The sequence below is a fragment of the Balaenoptera musculus genome, chromosome 4 (genome assembly GCF_009873245.2).
Source record: "Balaenoptera musculus isolate JJ_BM4_2016_0621 chromosome 4, mBalMus1.pri.v3, whole genome shotgun sequence".
Taxonomy (NCBI): Eukaryota; Metazoa; Chordata; class Mammalia; order Artiodactyla; family Balaenopteridae; genus Balaenoptera; species Balaenoptera musculus.
In genome coordinates this window covers 11,285,842-11,303,614 of record NC_045788.1, presented here as the reverse complement: position 1 = coordinate 11,303,614, position 17,773 = coordinate 11,285,842, and the positions used below count along the sequence as shown (strand labels likewise).

At 39.7% G+C, this 17,773-nt stretch overlaps 1 protein-coding gene and 1 pseudogene across 1 annotated transcript in view; one reads left to right on the top strand and one right to left on the bottom strand.

The window, feature by feature from the left end:
- The window catches only part of LOC118894494 (collagen alpha-4(VI) chain-like), a 66,619-nt gene extending 54,624 nt beyond the window's left edge, over nucleotides 1-11,995 (bottom strand). Inside the window, 5 exon segments of the mRNA XM_036850800.1 lie at nucleotides 1,258-1,845; nucleotides 5,499-5,757; nucleotides 5,759-5,859; nucleotides 5,862-6,104; nucleotides 11,920-11,995. Of these exon segments, the coding sequence (XP_036706695.1) occupies nucleotides 1,258-1,845; nucleotides 5,499-5,757; nucleotides 5,759-5,859; nucleotides 5,862-6,104; nucleotides 11,920-11,995 (1,267 nt within the window).
- Nucleotides 11,996-14,308: 2,313 nt separating this feature from the next.
- Nucleotides 14,309-15,881, top strand: LOC118894459 (annotated as a pseudogene).
- Nucleotides 15,882-17,773: the final 1,892 nt, after the last annotated feature.

Sequence of the window (17,773 nt, the reverse complement as noted above, 5' to 3'; positions counted from 1 at the left end):
GGGTTGTGGGGGGGAGTACATCAAATCAAGATCTCTTGAAAATTGAATACAAGGATGGTTTTCTGTGGGGAATATAAGAGGGAGAGGTACTATATATGTAACGCTGCACATATTGTACTTTCATCTCCTCTGTGTAAAACTCTATCACAAGGCTCTCTCCCTCCCATACCTTGCTGCCTGTGTTGTCTGCTTTTCTAGACTAAAGTATCTTTCAATTATTCTTCTTCTTTATTAAATACATTGTCTATAAAATTATTGAATTTAACTATAGGATAAAGGATGTTTTGAATTCACAAAAGAAACAAGTTTAATTATCAATTATGTTACTCATATCTGTAACTTGCATTGAAGTAAGGCTATTTTTTAAAACATTACAGTGTATTTTTCACTACATATATAACATTTTATAGTTTTGTTTTAATACAAGAAACCATAATAAACTATAAGCAATAGGTCCAAATCTCACCACTAGATAAACCCTGGAATCACCCTTTCTAGGTGGTCTCACCTTCAAATTCCATCAACAGGGTGTAGGATACTATAAAGCATTTTAGTTTTTGCTTTTCTGGAAAAGCAAAAATGGTGTTTCATTGTTGTTTTAATTTGTATCAGTACAATTGTTGTTCTCGATTCTTACTTATTGGCCATGGCCAAAAATGCTTATTGCATCTAATTTACATTTAAATGTTTTAAAATATACTTATTGGATAGGGCTATATATTACATGCAACTCTCGGGATATGAGATAATTTCAGTCATGTATACACGTATGATAATTAAACTTTAATAACTTAATCTTCAAAAAAAATTATTCTTCTTCAACCAATGGAGGAAGCAAGGGAAGTTAACATATACTGAGCAGTTACTTTGTGCTAAAGACATTTATACATTTGTATCTATTTTAATCCTCATAAACCATCCTACTAAGCAAGTATTATTATCTTTGTTGCACAGATGAGGAAACTGAAGTGTACAAGTGAAGCTGCTGGCCCATGCTCACACAACTAGGAAGTGGCAAAGGCAGGATTTAAGAAAATAGGTCTTTTGGACTCCAAAACCCAGGCTGTTTCCTCTGAAGAGCATGGTCGGATGTTCTTTTCCACCTATGACAACTCCATTCATCCTTCAAGCCCCAGCTCATCCAGGAAGTCTCCCCAGGTTCTCCGGTGATGACCTCCCACTACACTCAGTGTTTCTTCACTCCCATTGGAATTAGGCGTCCTTGTTGGAATGTTGGGTTTTGACAGGACCTCTTACCTTTGATCTTGCCCTCCATGGCCAAGCACAGAGTCTGGAGAATGCTTCCTGAGAAATCCTGCAGGATGTTGAAGTTTTCAGCGTTGAAGAGAAACTTCTCCAATGGCTCACTGGCTATTGTTTTCAACTCCTGGACATTCTGGACGTTGACCCCTACCACGTACACCACAACCCCATCTTCTTTCAACCTGTCAGCTGCCTCCTGGACTTCATCATTTGACTCCCCATCTGTCACCAGGATAACTACCTGGGGAACCCCATCCTTAGCCTGGCTGCCAGCTGCCTCAGTCAAGTAGTTGGTCCTGACGAACTCCAGGGCACTCCCTGTGTTTGTGCCTCCTGTATGGTAGGGCACGTTCCGGGTATGCTCCAGGACCACACTCTTCAGAGGGTGGTGGTTCAGCCGAAAGGCTGGGTAGATGTTGTCATTATACTGTGCGAGTCCCACTCGGATCTGGTCACTGCTGATGTCCAGCCCCAAGATGACAGGGTGAAGGAAGTTCTTCACTTTCTGGAAGTTCTGGGGTCCTATGCTGGTTGAGCTGTCTACTAGGAAGACAATGTCAGCCAGGACTGCTTCTCTGCAAGCTGCAAGAGAGGACAAAAGGGGTGGGGTCTGCGGGTCTTCACTCAAAATGCTTAGAACCAATGGAGCTGAACGGTGCACAAAAAGGGAGAGCAATGCCAGGCAGCCTATAGGGAGTGGTCCTCAGACACCCTAAATGACAGTGTGATCAAAGAAGTGACAACATCCCTTGCGCCCCTCCTTCCCTCCACTCATCATGTTCTGAGGTTTCTGTCCTGCCTCCATCTTGAAATTCACTTGGACAATCCCGTGAATCTCATTAAGGAGAAAAGCACTTGTGTAAATGCTTCTCAGCATGCTGAGAAAGGGGCTGTCCTCTTTCCAGTGGGAATAAACCTTGTCTCTAGGAGTGTGCCAGCCCCAACTGGTCAGAAAGCTGAATACAGCCTGTATTCCACAACACATCTCATTGCCACTCCACCACCTAGGAGCCCTGTGACCTACTTATAACTCACCTCTTTGAGACTTGATTTTCTTCTCTGAAGCACTGACATTTTTATACCAGCCCTCATACTCTCACAGGGTTGTTTTGAGGATAAAAGAGGATAAACTCCTATATTAGACAATGTCAGTGCTCTACCCAGGTCCTTTTGGATTTCTTTTTTTTTTTAATTTATTTTATTGAAATATAGTTGACTTACAATGCTGTGTTAATTACTGCTGTACAGCAAAGTCATTCATTTATACATATATATGTTCTTTTTCATATTCTTTTCTTTTTTTAAGTATATTTTCCCTTTTTAAAAAAAATCTATCTATTTATTTATTTATTTATTATTTTGGCTTCTCCGGGTCCCAGTTGTGGCATGCGAGATCTCTAGTTGTGACATGCAGACTTTTAGTTGCAGCATGGATGTGGGATCCAGCTCCCCAACCAAGGATTGAACCCGAACCCCTGCATTAGGAGCATGGAGTCCCACCCACTGGACCACCAGGAAAGTCCCCATAATCTTTTCCATTATGGCTTATCACAGGATATTGAATATAGTTCCCTGTGCTATACAGTAGGACCTTGTTGTTTATCCATTCTATATATAACAATTTACATCTGCTAATCCCAAACTCCCAATCCATCCCTTCCCTCTTGGCAACCACAAGTCTGTTCTCTATATCTGTGATTCTGTTTCTGTTGCACAAATAAGTTCATTTGTGTCATATTTTAGATTCCACATATAAATGATATCATTTGGTATGTGTCTTTGTCTGGCTTATGTCACTTAGCATGATAATCTCTAGGTCCATCCATGTTGTTGCAAATGGCATTATTTCATTCTTTTTTATGGCTGAGTAGTATTGTATAGGTGTACCACATCTTCTTTATCCATTTTTCTATCAATGGACATTTAGGTTGCTTCCATGTCTTGGCTACTGTAAACAGTGCTGCTATGAACAAAGTGGTGTATGTATCTTGGATTTCTTTTTACCATTTCTGTACACTGCTCTGTGGAGGACTTCTCTTCAGCTATTGGAGTTGTTTATCCCACAATATATGAAGGTCGAACCCCTTGCCTTGGGTCAAGACAACCCTGTGGCATAACTTACACTCCTGAGTTCTCCTGTGAGATTAAGCTAGAATTACCCTCTGTGACAGTTTTGCCTGAGATCACATCCTTCCTTCCTTTCCTCTCCTTCTCTGTCCTGCATCCTCCACATCCTTACTAACCTCCTTTGGGAGCTCTTCCATAATAAATAATATGTATCCAAATCCTTGTCTCAGGCTCTGTTTCTAAAGCACACAATCTAAGACATTTGCTCTATCGGAATGGATCTGCCCTAAAAGACCTGGGATCAAGTTCTAGCTCTGCCATCCAGTTTTGTTACCTTTAGCCTCAATTTCCTCACACACAAAAAGCAAATAATGATACTAATTGTGTTATATATCTATGTAAAAACAAATACTAATTGCCTTATGTATCATACATATCCCTATGTGTCTAACAAAAAATTGCCTTACGTATCTATCAGTCAGCAAGGTAAACAAGCTTTGAAAACGATGTAACACCAAGCAAATGGTAGTTATTATTACTATGTATATAAAACCTCTCTGTAAACCTTGAAGCAGGAAACAAAAGTAAGGTATATAATTTGGCAAAACAAATACAATACTCCCACCACATTCTGTGGTATCAAATGGGTCAAAAGTTTTAGCACTTCTTCCAGTTGACCTCCCTTATGTAGAAATACCAAAATAATGAGCAAGTAATGAAGGCTCTATCCTTTTGTGGGTTTTGATGGGACGCACAAGCAATCCTCTCTTTCTCTGCTCAAACATCTATGCTTTCTTATAGTTTAGTAATTAATGTATAAAGAATTTCCCTCAGTTTATGCCCCATCACCACCAACAGATGGACAAAGTTGATGACAGGTATATCATCACAGGTAATGACCCTAATGCTTCTGGGCACCTCCGATGGGCTAAGTGCTGTGATAAGCACTTTATTTGCATAAATTTCTTTAATGCTTTCAACAACTCTCTGAGGCAGGTACTGTCATCTCAGGAAGAAAATTTAAATTCAGAGAAATAAAGTAACTGTTCAAGATGGCCCAGAAAGTAGAGATTTGGGATTTGAACCCAGATCTTCCTTTTCCCTCAATTCACCCTCTTAACCAGCACATTATACCAACACACTGGCAGCAAAATAAGCAAGCTTCCTGGGGGAATCTACTGGCCCTCTCCCCTCCTCTGTCCCCATCCAGGCAATACGGGTAAGTTAATCTAGGAATAATAATATCATTCTAGGAACAACTATTTTTTCCTTCAAAAACAAACATACACTATGTCTGTATATAGAACCCTCATAAGGCCCACAGGATATAAAAATAGTTGAGAAATCTTTGGTCAACAATTGGAGAGGAGCATAAAGTGTAGTTGGTTTAGTGAAATTCTAATATTAAAGTTAAACATGCACAATATCTAGAGAAAACTTGAATTCAAAAAGATACATGCACCCCAATGTTCATAGCAGCACTATTTACAATAGTCAAGACATGGAAGCAATCTAAATGTCTATCAACAGATGAATCGATAAAGAAGATGTGGTACATATATACAGTGGAATATTACTCGGCCATAAAAAAGAATGAAATAATGTCATTTGCAGCAACATGGATGGGCCTAGAGATTATCATACTAAGTGAAGTAAGCCAGAAAGAGAAAGAGAAATATTATATGATATCACTTATATGTGAAATCTAAACAAACGATACAAACGAACTTATGTACAAAACAGAAACAGACTCACAGACATAGAGAACAAACTTATGGTGACCAAAGGGGAAGGGGGAGGGGGAGGGATAAATTAGGAGATTGGGATTAGCAGATACACACTACTCTATATAAAACAAACAACAAGGTCCTACTGTATAGCACAGGAAACTATATTCAATGTCTTGTAATAACCTATAATGGAAAAGAAAAAAATATATATATATAATATATATATGTATACACACACGTATGTGTATATATATCTGAATCACTTTGGTGTACACCAGAAACTGACACAACGTTGCAAATCAACTATACTTCAATTAAAAATTAATTAATTAATTAAGCATGCACACATATGGAAGGGATATATGGGAAGGATAAGAGATAAATCTTTGAGTTCCGTGACTTCTAGATCAGAAATAAAAAGAGAAAAAGCCTTTGTACCTGGAGAGACGTGGCCAACAGGTGGAGCTGCCTTTGCCAACGTATCACAGAGCTCCTGGCGTAGCTTCAGGGCGAAACTGCCCAAACCAGAGAAGTTGGGAACAAAGGCGACGAACTTCTCCAGAGGACTGCTCGAAATCTCCTTGAGCTCTGCTGAAACCGCATCTCCGACGCCCATGGTGTAGAGGAGGATGCCCGCCCTCCTAAAGGCATCTGTGGGCTCTTGCACGTGGTCCTCTGCTGGGCTGCTGCCGATCGATCACCACGGCGACTTGAGGCATGCCCTGGCTTGCCCGGCTCCCCGCTGTTTCCTGGAAGTGGTGATCTAGGAGGAACTGCAGGGCCAGCCCCATCTTGTGGACCCCGGCGTAAATGGAAACCTCTGGATGTGTCTCAGCACTTCGCCTTCACGATGGTAGGTGGAAAGGAGGAACTCGGATTGGGGCTGGTCACTGTACCGGGCCAGCCCCACGCAGACCGCCTCTCTGCTGACATTGAAGCCGTTGACCACAGTGTACAAGAAGCTCCGCACGCTGCGGGTGTTCTGGGGGTTGTTGCTGGTGTCCACCAGAAACACGACATCTCCCACAGAGTCCTCCCTGCACACTAGGGAAGAGAGTCCACAAAATTGTTAGCTACTGGCTGTTAACACATCTCTCCCGATTTAGTGCCTTTGCACCCCACAGCTCTTTGATGACAGCTAATATGCACGCGGCCCAGACACACCATCATCTTCCTTTGCTTCCTCATGGCCACCACCTACCCTGGTTCACCTGCCGCCCTGTGTTCCATTCTAACAGATATCTGACCCTTCAATTAGACCCCTGGCCGTGGTCCTCCATTTATCCCTTAAACCTCATAAAAGAAACCAGCTTTCTACCAATAGAGGATGCTGTTGGAACCCCACCTAGATCCCCTTTGCCAGTAGCACACCCATGCCCCAGCTGCTTCAAGCGCTACAGTCACCTGCTTCCGGCTGAGACTCTGTCCAGAGACCTGCTCCTGGCTGAAGGGAGCAGCCTCATCTAGAGACACCTGGGAAGTTATACTGCCACCACCACCCTGGGTGGGCAGTGTTTGATCACATGGAGATACAAATGCCTGGCCCCCTTGCATTAACTGAAACCATTCATGGTGTTATTTATGCCCCAGTGGCTCCCATGGCTCAGGCGCAGGCTTGATTTTATGGGAGGCTGCATGCTTGCTTGGCTGCTTCTCCCCCTAGCCTACCTCACTTCTGTCACTCCTTTACAGGTTTGTCCTAAAGAGCCCTGCCTCAAAATAACATGTTCACCAAATCCCTGTCCCCGGCTCTGCTTCTAGAGAAGCTGACCTAAGGCATCAACTTTCCACCTTTGACCTCTGACCTTCCCTGGCCACCACAAGCCTCTTTAAGTCTGACACATGGCATTACCATAGGTGTGACTCACATTTGTCCTTTGGCACCTTGAACTCAAAGCTACATCGTGTGATTACTTCTCCCAAACCCAGCTCTAATTCTGGGAACCACATTCCCCACTGTGGTCAGACCAAGTAGCACTCCAGCTGGGCCCACCCTGGTCTCCAGCATGGAGGGGATCAGACACCAGGTGTCTGCAGGACCTGAGCACACAGCTCATCTCTCTGGTTCTCGGATCGCGTTTCCCTAGAATAAAGGGGTTGACCACATGACCTGGTCTCTTCAACTCCAACTTTGTTTTTCTATGACTCAGTGCATAATTATCCCAACTGGGTAACCGCATTTACATTTGGTTTTGTGCCAGGAGTATTAAACCCTGGCTTGGGCTAGCCCTGCACTATCTCTGTAGCTTTGTCTCTCTACCCTCTGCACTTCTCTGCCTGTGTTCCAGGCTCCTTAGCCCAGCTTCTAAACTCTCCACACTTCTACCTGCCACTGGCCTTTAACGTGCTGTTCCCCCTCCAACACTGTTGGTGGAAATGTAAATTGGTGTAGCCACTATGGAAAACAGTATGGAGGTTCCTTAAGAAACTAAAAATAGAGCTACCATATAATCCAGCAATCCCACTCCTGGGCATATATCTGGAGAAAACTATAGTTCAAAAAGATACATGCACCCCAGTGTTCACTGCAACACTATTTACAATAGACAGGACATGGAATCAACCTAAGTGTCCATCGACAGATGAATGGATAAAGAAGATGTGGTATATATACACAATGGAATAGTATTTGGCCATAAAAAAGAATGAAATAATGCCATTTGCAGCAACATGGATGGACCTAGAGATTATCATACTAAGTGAAGTAAGTCAGACGGAGAAAGACAAATCTCATATATCACTTATATGTGGAATCTAAAATATGACAGAAATGAACTTATGTACAAAACAGAAACAGACTCACAGACATAGAGAACAGACGTGTGGTTGCCAAAGGGGAAAGGCAGGAGAGGGATAAATTAGGAGCTTGGGATTGACAGATATACACTACTATACATAGAATAGATAACCAACAAGGGCCTACTGTATACCACAGGGAACTATATTCAATATCTTGTAATGACCTATAATGGAAAATAATCTGAAAAAGAATATATATATATATATATATATATATATAAGATATAAGAATATATATATATATATATATTATATATATAATATAATAATATATATAAGAATATATATATAAGAATATATATATAAGAATATATATATAAGAATATATATATAAGAATATATAAGAATATATATATTCTTATATATATATTCTTATATATATATTCTTATATATATATATTCCTTATATATAGATATATATAGATATATATAATTCTTATATATATATATAATATAGATTTAATAGTATATATATATATTATATATTTATTTATATATATTATTAGTATATATATTAGATATATATATTATATTATATATAATATATATATATATTATATATTATTATATTAATATATATATTAATATATATTTATATATATAGATAATAATATATTATATATAGATTATTATAGAGTATATAGATAATTATATAAATATTATATATTATATAAATTAGAATATATAATAGAATATATATATATATATTAAATATATATATAAAAAATATAATAAATTATTAAATAATATATATATTATATTATATATATATAGTATATTAGTAGATGATATAATATAGTATATATTATATATTTCTATATAATATATCTATATATATATATATATAATAATATATTATATTAGATAGATATCTCTATCTTCTATCTTCTGAATCTTCTCTATCCTTCATCCATATATACGCATATATCTCAGCCTCTCTCTCTCCCGCATCTATATATCAGACATCTCTCTATCAGCTATACTAAAGAATATAGATATATATTCTATTGATAGAATCGACATATATAATATGTGTCTCTCTATCTCGATATTCTTATACCCCTATTCGATTATCTATCTGCCTTCACCTCCTCCTCCCTTTGCTGTACCGCAGAAACTAAGCCCACAATGTCCTCACCTATCCTCACTTAAAACCAATGCTTTTCCCTCCATCATTTCTTTTTTTTTTTAATTTTTATTTTACACTGGAGTATAGTTGATTAACGGTGTTGTGTTAGTTTCAGGTGTACAGCAAAGTGATTCAGTTATACATATACATGTATCTATTCTTTATCAAAAATTTTTCCCATTTAGGTTATTACAGAATACTGAGCAGAGTTCCCTGCTGCTATACAGTAGGTCCTTGCTGGTTATCTATCTTAAATATAGCTGCGTGTACATGTCAATCCCAAACTCCCAATCTATCCCTCCCCCCTGCCACCCTTCCCCCCGGTAACCATTAGTTCCTTCTCTAAGTCTGTGAATCTGTTTCTGTTTTGTAAATAAGTTCATTTGTATCTTGTTTTTTAGCTTCTGCATATAAGCAATATCATATGATATTTGTCTTTCTCTGCCTGACTTATTTCACTTAGTATGCTAATCTCCAGGTCCACCCATGTTGCTGCAAATGGCATTATTTCATTCTTTTTTATAGCTGCATAGTATTCCATTGTATATATGTACCACATCTTCTTTATCCATTTATCTGTCAATGGACATTTTGGTTGCTTCCATGTCTTGGCTGTTGTAAACAGTGCTGCAATGAACATTGGGGTGCACATATGCTTTCAAGTCATGTTTTTCTCCAGATATATGCCCAGGAGTAGGATTGCTGGATCATATGGTAGCTCTATTTTTAGTTTTTTAAGGAACCTCCATACTGTTCTCCTTTGTAACACTGTAAATCAACTATACTTCAATTTTTTAAAAAATGCTGTTCCCTCCATCAAATTTCTTTTTTCTCTTTTTTTCTTCTTCTGGTAAATTCCCATAGAATCATGTCCTTTTATCCTGGTTTGTAACATAACATTCATTAGTGTGCTTCTTCAATTAATGACAACCTCCCCAGCTAGAGTGGGCTCCATGAAAACAGATACCATACATTTTGTTTGTTGGTCCACCACTCAAGTGTCTAGCATAGAGTAGTCACCCAAAAAATGTTGGTGGAAGGAAATGTTTGGGAAAGAGAGAGGGTGAGAGGGGGGGAAGAAGGGAGAAGACTTCACTTACAAGGATGGGAACGTTGAACATGAATGAAACCAAATCAGGGAATCAGAAAATTCTAGAGGTAGAATAACCCTATAAAACTATGCAGTGCAATACTGCAGCCACTAGGTATGTGTGGCTGTTTAGCACTTGAACTGTAGCTAGTGTGACTGAGAGAAATGAAATTTTAAGTTTTGCTGAATTTTATTGTATTTTAATTTAAATAGTCACACGTGTCTAGTGCCCACTGTATTGAAGAGTGCAAGTATAGAATGAATTCAATTCACCTATCTCACAGATAAGGAAAATAAGACCTAGAAAGGCAAAGTAACATGTGTAAATCTGTTCGAAGAGCCAGCATTAGAAACCAGGTCCCTTGACATCTAGCCCATACCCTGGACTGCCATAAAGAAGATTAAATTGAAAGCCCATGTTACAGAAAGGCAAAGACCACATGACAGTTTAGGCAGAAAAGGGCTGGAGAAGGTTTGTGTACTTCAGGGACAGTAAATCCTGAAGGGACAGTCACTTCTAGATTCCTGAGTCCCACCTCTGGGAAGTTTGCCTAATCTCAATCATAAAGCCAAGTGAAGTCAGGATTATTGAAAAGGATGATAATCAATGAGCTTGAGGCCCTTTAAGCTTCCCTTCCCTTTGGCCCTCCAAATGCAATCCTCTTGAGAGGAGAGGGTCCAGTGAATGCTCCAGGGATGGCCACCTGCTTTGTCCCCTTAAAAGCTCTTTCAGAAGAGATCAAACACAGACCAGGAAGTGTTTCCCTGATCTTTCCAATCAGGAGAAACCTCACAGCTATAGAGTGTCTTTCAGGCAAAGATATGGTTTCATCACATGCAACTTGAGAGATATATTACATTTTCATACATTGTTACTTTCTGAACGACTAGATTTTTGTCATTTTAGAAGGTGTTTGAAGCAGGAGAAGATTCACTGTCACAGCTTCTGTTCACACTGAGAGGAGTCAGAGCCAAAGGGAAATTTAGAGACTTCATGTTTTTTCCCGATAAATAACAGCCTGTGTAAATATTTCTGAACATTTAAAACTCAATATTGTCTCAGTGGGAGCTTCAGGTTACTCATACAATCTTCTCTTGATGATTTCATCTTGAAAAGTCCCCAAAGTTAAAATGACTGCAAAAAAAAGTTGCAGAAGTGTCCTTAGCACTCGGGGAAACTATTCACCTTGTGATGACAATTGCCCTGTGGAAGAGCACAGCCAAAGAAGACAAAGCAAAATGCAGAGTCAATAGAATAGGTCCACATTTACAAAAGCATTTGAGAGCTTGGTAACACATTCAGAAGGATAGCATCTTTTTTTTTTTAAATTAATTTATTTATTTATTATTTATGGCTGTGTTGGGTCTTCATCTCCGTGCGAGGGCCCCCCCCAGCTGCGGCAAGTGGGGGCCACTCCTCATCGCGGTGCGCGGGCCTCTCACTATCGCGGCCTCTCTTGTTGCGGAGCACAGGCTCCAGACGCGCAGGCTCAGTAACTGTGGCTCACGGGCTTTGTCGCTCCGCGGCATGTGGGATCCTCCCAGGCCAGGGCTCGAACCTGTGTCCCCTGCATCGGCAGGCAGACTCCCAACCACTGCGCCACCAGGGAAGCCCAGGATAGCATCTTTTAATATTTATTTTTCGTCATTTGAGGTTAAGCTTTGAAAAATATCAAGGGCCCATCATCAACTAAAAGCTTTCAGATTCTAAATTCTCCTTAAAAGAATCATTTCCCTTTTGTTAAGTATGAAACTCCTGTAATATTTTCTTTTAATATTGTCACTACCACTCTATTCCTGGCAAGGTCATAATTTTTGGCTTAAAGAACCCAATGCGTTACCAATTCTCTGTGACTTGATGAAGCCAAAACCAGCTGCAAGGAAGATGATCCCCCAAAATGTCTTCCAAGTCTCCATTTTAGATATGTACCTAGAGAGAGAAAGATACCTCATAATTAAAATTATGTCTTCATATAGTTAAAATGAGTGCATCATATTGTATATTCATTATACCGGAATACAGTTGATTTAAAACACACACACACACAACTATGTCCTTCCCCAGACCAATTATAAAAATAAAGAAGGATATGTTGCCATATTTTTTCAATTGTGCAAGGACTATGGTCTTGCTGACCCAACTCAGGAAGAATTTTGTAAACACCCGAAGTATATACCTCAGACTTCATCTGTTTAAAGTTGTCCAGATATGGCTATAAAAGGAAAAATCATATAGGGCATGTGGTAGAACCACCGTTGCACACACTGAATTCATTTGGTGGAACATAAACATTTCTGGATGATTTTGCTTGTATTTTTAAACAAGCATTGGATGACCTGATAAACACTGTGGTATGAGGAAATATTCAAGTGTCTCAGAAGCACATCTGCCTGATAAAATCAGGCTAGCCTTTTACAAGTTCCCAGAAGAAGCAGAACACCAGACTTCCCTCCCCTAGACTTGGATCTAGTTCCAAAGGCCTCCGTGGAAATCATCCACTCCCAATTCCATTTCTAATTTTTGACTCTAAGAAACCCCATATATTTAAAAATAAGAACAACATGGCAATCACATTGAATGAGATGTTCCAACTGGAACAGGGAACACCACATCTTTATCTTCTATCTAACTAACCTCACAGCCATCCTCAGCAGAGTGCAGTGGGGTTAAAAGCAAGGATTCTTGGAGATAGACAGCCTAGGTTTGAATCTCAAATCTGCTACTTAATATTTGGATCTTGGGCAAGTTGCTTCTCTTCTCAGTTTCCCCATTTGTAAAATGGGAGCAATAATAGCATCTACCTCGTAGTCTGGTGATAAGGATCAAATGAGTTCATTATTGTAAAACAGCTTACCCATGCCTGGCACTTAAAAGCACTCTTTAAGTGCTTGTTAAATAAGTCTTCTTAGAAATTCACTATGTAAAAGTGAAAACGTATTCCCCCTAATTTGAAACTCAGAATCTGTGGAAGTAGAGGATCACCAATACTTTGCACTGTGTATTAATAAAGCAGTTATTTTGTTGTGTATATTGTACTTTATATTTTTTATTTGATTGGTTCAATTTTCACTTTCAATTGATTGCTACTTTGTAAGTAACTGTGCTCATCTCCGTGTTCCTCGCCTCAAATCTAGGAAAAGCCAGCTAAGCAGTCCTTACTCTGTTCCTTTTGTCGATGGAAATGAAAAGGTCGGGTCCCAGAAAGGCTTAAGCAGCGTCCCAGGGCTACACAGTCATGCACAGTCAAGTTCTGTCCCAGGTAACCTGATTCCAGGTCCATCGCATGGCTGTACTTCAAACATCTGCTTCAAACCCTTCAATGAAAATCTCCAAGGCCAGACTGTCACTCAACTCCCCAGAGTCTGCTTCATGTAAAATGAAGACCTGTGAGCAATCTGCCTTGGGGTAAAAATGTGAGTTCAAGCCCTCTTTAAACTCATCAAAGAGCTTAAGCAAGAATCTCACAGTGTCTAAATCACTTTGCAGTCTCAGGCCCTTTAAGCAGAATATTGTGTACAAATGATATCACAGTGCCCAGAAATAGCAGCCACCCAACAGCTGAGTCCTCTCTGCAGAAGGTGTAAGTGTAGCCACCCTGCTTCTCTAAGACATGTTTCTACTGTGCATGCTTCATTTTCTCCTTGGCAGTGACTCAGGGTGTGAGATAACCACATCTGTTATATTATTTTACAGCAACAGAAAATACTGGGAGAAGTCTTGACTCCAAAGGAAGCCTTGATTCTGGTTTCAGCTTGACCTTTGGCTCCATGTACTTGAGCAAGCCAGTTCAACTCTCAAGGTTGATGTGATGACTCTAGGGAGCTTGGCACTGATTTGGGACACCTATGATATTGCCCACTATATTACAAACCTTCCCCAGGGCATTAATCCAGCAACTTTCCAAAAAATGATGTGATATAATTGGATTCTCTGTTCCTCAGTTTCTACATCAACCTCCCATTAACGCCTCCTTAAGGAGGCTTGCAAGTAATTTGAAAGAAGATACTTTAAGAATAAGTTTTCCATTCCCCAACAAACTTTCATCTAATGGCAAATAAAGGAAAGTGTGAATCTTAAAGAATAGGTGGTTCTAATGGATTAAGGACAGTGTGAGGGTAAAGAGAGCGAGAGTTTGGGGGCGGCTCCTGAGCCCGCAGGGAGCTCGGCCGGAGGCTCCTCGCTGGGGCAGAGACCTTTCCTCTCCAGGGGCCATATCATAATTCTGAATCATGTCTGATAACGGAGAACTGGAAGACAAGCCTCCAGCGCCTTCCCCCCGTGCAAATGAGCAGTACCATTTTTAGCACTGGAGGCAAAGACCCTGTGTCAGCCAATCACAGTTTGAAACCTTTGACCTCTGCTCCAGAGGAAAAAAAACTCCAGGAATAAAATCATCTCTATATTCTCAAGCACAGAGAAAGGAAGTAAGAAGAAAGAGAAGGAAAGGCCAGAAATTTCTCCTCCATATGATTTTGAGCACACCATCCATGTCGCCTTTGATGCTGTTACTGGAGAATTCACTGGCATGCCAGAACAGTGGGCTCGATTATTACAGACCTCCAATATCACAAAACTAGAGCAAAAAAAGAATCCTCGGGCTGTGCTGGATGTCTTAAAGTTCTATGACTCCAACACAGTGACGCAGAAATATCTGAGCTTTACTCCTCCTGAGAAAGATGGCTTCCCGTCTGGAACACCAGCACTGAATACCAAGGGTTCGGAAACAGCAGTAGTAACAGAAGAAGACGATGATGATGAAGAGACTCCTCCTCCTCTTATTGCCACATGACCAGATCATACAAAATCAATTTATACACGGTCTGTAACTGATCCTATTCCTGCCCCAGTTGGTGATTCTAATGTTGACAGTGGTGCCAAGACTTCAGACGAACAAAGAAGGCCAAAATGACAGATGAAGAGATTATGGAGAAATTAAGAACTATTGTAAGCATAGGTGACCCTAAGAAAAAGTATACAAGATATGAAAAAATTGGGCAAGGGGCTTCTGGCACAGTTTTCACTGCTACTGATGTGGCATTGGGACAAGAGGTTGCTATTAAGCAGATTAATTTACAGAAACAACCAAAGAAGGAATTGATCATTAATGAGATTCTGGTGATGAAAGAATTAAACAATCCCAACATAGTTAACTTCTTAGACAGTTACCTGGTGGGAGACGAATTGTTTGTGGTAATGGAATACCTTGCTGGGGGATCACTTACTGATGTTGTAACAGAGACATGCATGGATGAAGCACAGATTGCTGCTGTATGCAGAGAGTGTTCACAGGCATTGGAGTTTTTACATGCTAATCAAGTGATCCATAGAGACATCAAAAGTGACAATGTGCTTTTGGGCGTGGAAGGATCTGTTAAACTTACTGACTTTGGTTTCTGTGCCCAGATCACTACTGAGTAGAGCAAGCGAAGTACTATGGTTGGAACGCCATACTGTATGGCACCAGAGGTGGTTACACGGAAAGCTTATGGCCCTAAAGTAGACATCTGGTCTCTGGGTATTATGGCTATTGAGATGGTAGAAGGAGAGCCTCCATACCTCAGTGAAAATCCTTTGAGGGCCTTGTACCTGATAGCGACTAATGGAACCCCAGAACTTCAAAACCCAGAGAAACTTTCCCCAATATTTTGGGATTTCTTAAATCGATGTTTGGAGATGGATGTGGAGAAAAGGAGTTCAGCCAGAGAATTGTTACAGTATCCCTTCCTGAAACTGGCCAAACCATTAACAAGCTTGACACCACTGATCATGGCAACTAAAGAAGCATTGAAGAGTAACCGTTAACATCATTGTCGTGGCCTCATATTCTTTTTTCCATTTTCTAAAAGAAGTCTTTTACTATATGAAAATTATTATTCTTTTGGGGTTTAAAGAAATGGTCTGCATAACATGGAGGGAAGAAACAAGCTACTACTTCCTGAAGACAACCAAGAAAAAATTGCAAAACAGAATGACAACTTTCTATTGAACCCCTTCTTTAGGGTCCAAAAGGAATTGTGGACTGAATCACTAGTCATATGCCTTTCAGCAGAAAGCCCATCAGGGCCATTTATCATGCTTGAGATTTGCATTTTATTTTGCTGACTTCATTATAATAGATCCCATTCATTGTCCCTTTTGGGGTATTTTCAGTACTTGAATGGCAGATTTGAGTTTTTCAGAGTATTTGTTTTATCTGCTAGTCTTCTTTTCTCTCTTCTTCATAACTTTCTTTCCCCTGACTTGTTCCCTCTGAGTTGCTTTGAGAAATGTTTCTTATGCCTAAATTGGAGGCAAGTGTGATAGAAATTACATAGCTCCTTATATTGGCAAAGGAGTTCAGTATGGTTTAACTTTGTATAGAAGTTAGAACCAGCTATTGTTACATGTAACATTTCAGTTCAGAATTTGAACTGAAGGAAGGGAAGAAAAGTATGTGATTTTTAACATTTTTAATAAATGTGAAAGAGTCAATTTTTAAAATTTCATAATAGTGAGTTGTTTGGCATTTGTTACATGTATAGAGAGAAGACTAATAATCTATATTTATAACTAAATCATTGAAACAGTAAAAGAGTCCCATTGACGATACTTTCTTACATTTTCGTTTTTCTTTCTATGTCCTCTTCAGATTTGGCTTCAGGACTTTGTTTGTGCCGCTTTCCCCTTCCCTCTTTTTTCCCCTTCATTTTGGAAATAAGTTTCTGTATATGTTGTAATTTTAGCTAGTTTGTTTGTTTTTTAATTAACCTTTTCTCACCCTGCTGCTCACCCCCTTCCCATGGTAAATAATATAATAACCATTGAATTTTCAGAATTTAAAAGTTAACTTTTTTTTTCCATTTAAAGGTAAAAAATATTTGGAACTAGCAGAGACAAAGTGAGAGGCTTGAACCTTAGTGAGCTCTAAAATAATTAGATAAGATTATATTCATGAAAGAGAAATGTCAGTTACTTAGAGATGCAGCTTCTGACCAGTAAACTATAGAGATTTGTTATAAACATTGTTCCCAACCCATTACCAAAAAAAATTTTTTTTAGTTTAATAGACATTTATTCTATCATTATATATAGTTGAACCACCTCTACACACAAAGTAATATGGTTTAAGATTTTCTGACTGGGAAGGAATTTGGGTCTCAAAAGGTTTTGTGAGCCTGCTACATGTTTTCTGGAAATCATTTAAGTGGGCCTTTTAAAAGACCCTTGAAGAAAATACAAGGAAAATTGGTTTGCAAGAAATCCAGCAATTAGATTTCAAAATTAAACTACCTATTAAGATAGCAAACCAAGGAGGATTAACCAAGATGGCGGAGTAGAAGGACGTGCTCTCACTCCCTCTTGCGAGAGCACCAGAATCACAACTAGCTACTGGACAATCATTGACAGGAAGACCCTGGACTTCACCAAGGAGGATACCCCACGTCCAAGGACAGAGGAAAAGCCACAGTGAGACAGTAGGAGGGGCGCAATCAGAGTAAAATCAAATCCCATAACTGCCGGGTGGGTGACTCACAAACTGGTGAACACTTATACCACAGAAGTCCACCCACTGGAGTGAAGCTTCTGAGCCCCACGTCAGGCTTCCCAACCTGGGGGTCCGGCAACGGGAGGAGGAATTCCTAGAGAATCAGACTTTGAAGCCTAGTGGGAATTGATTGCAGGACTTTGACAGGACTGGGGGAAACAGAGACCCC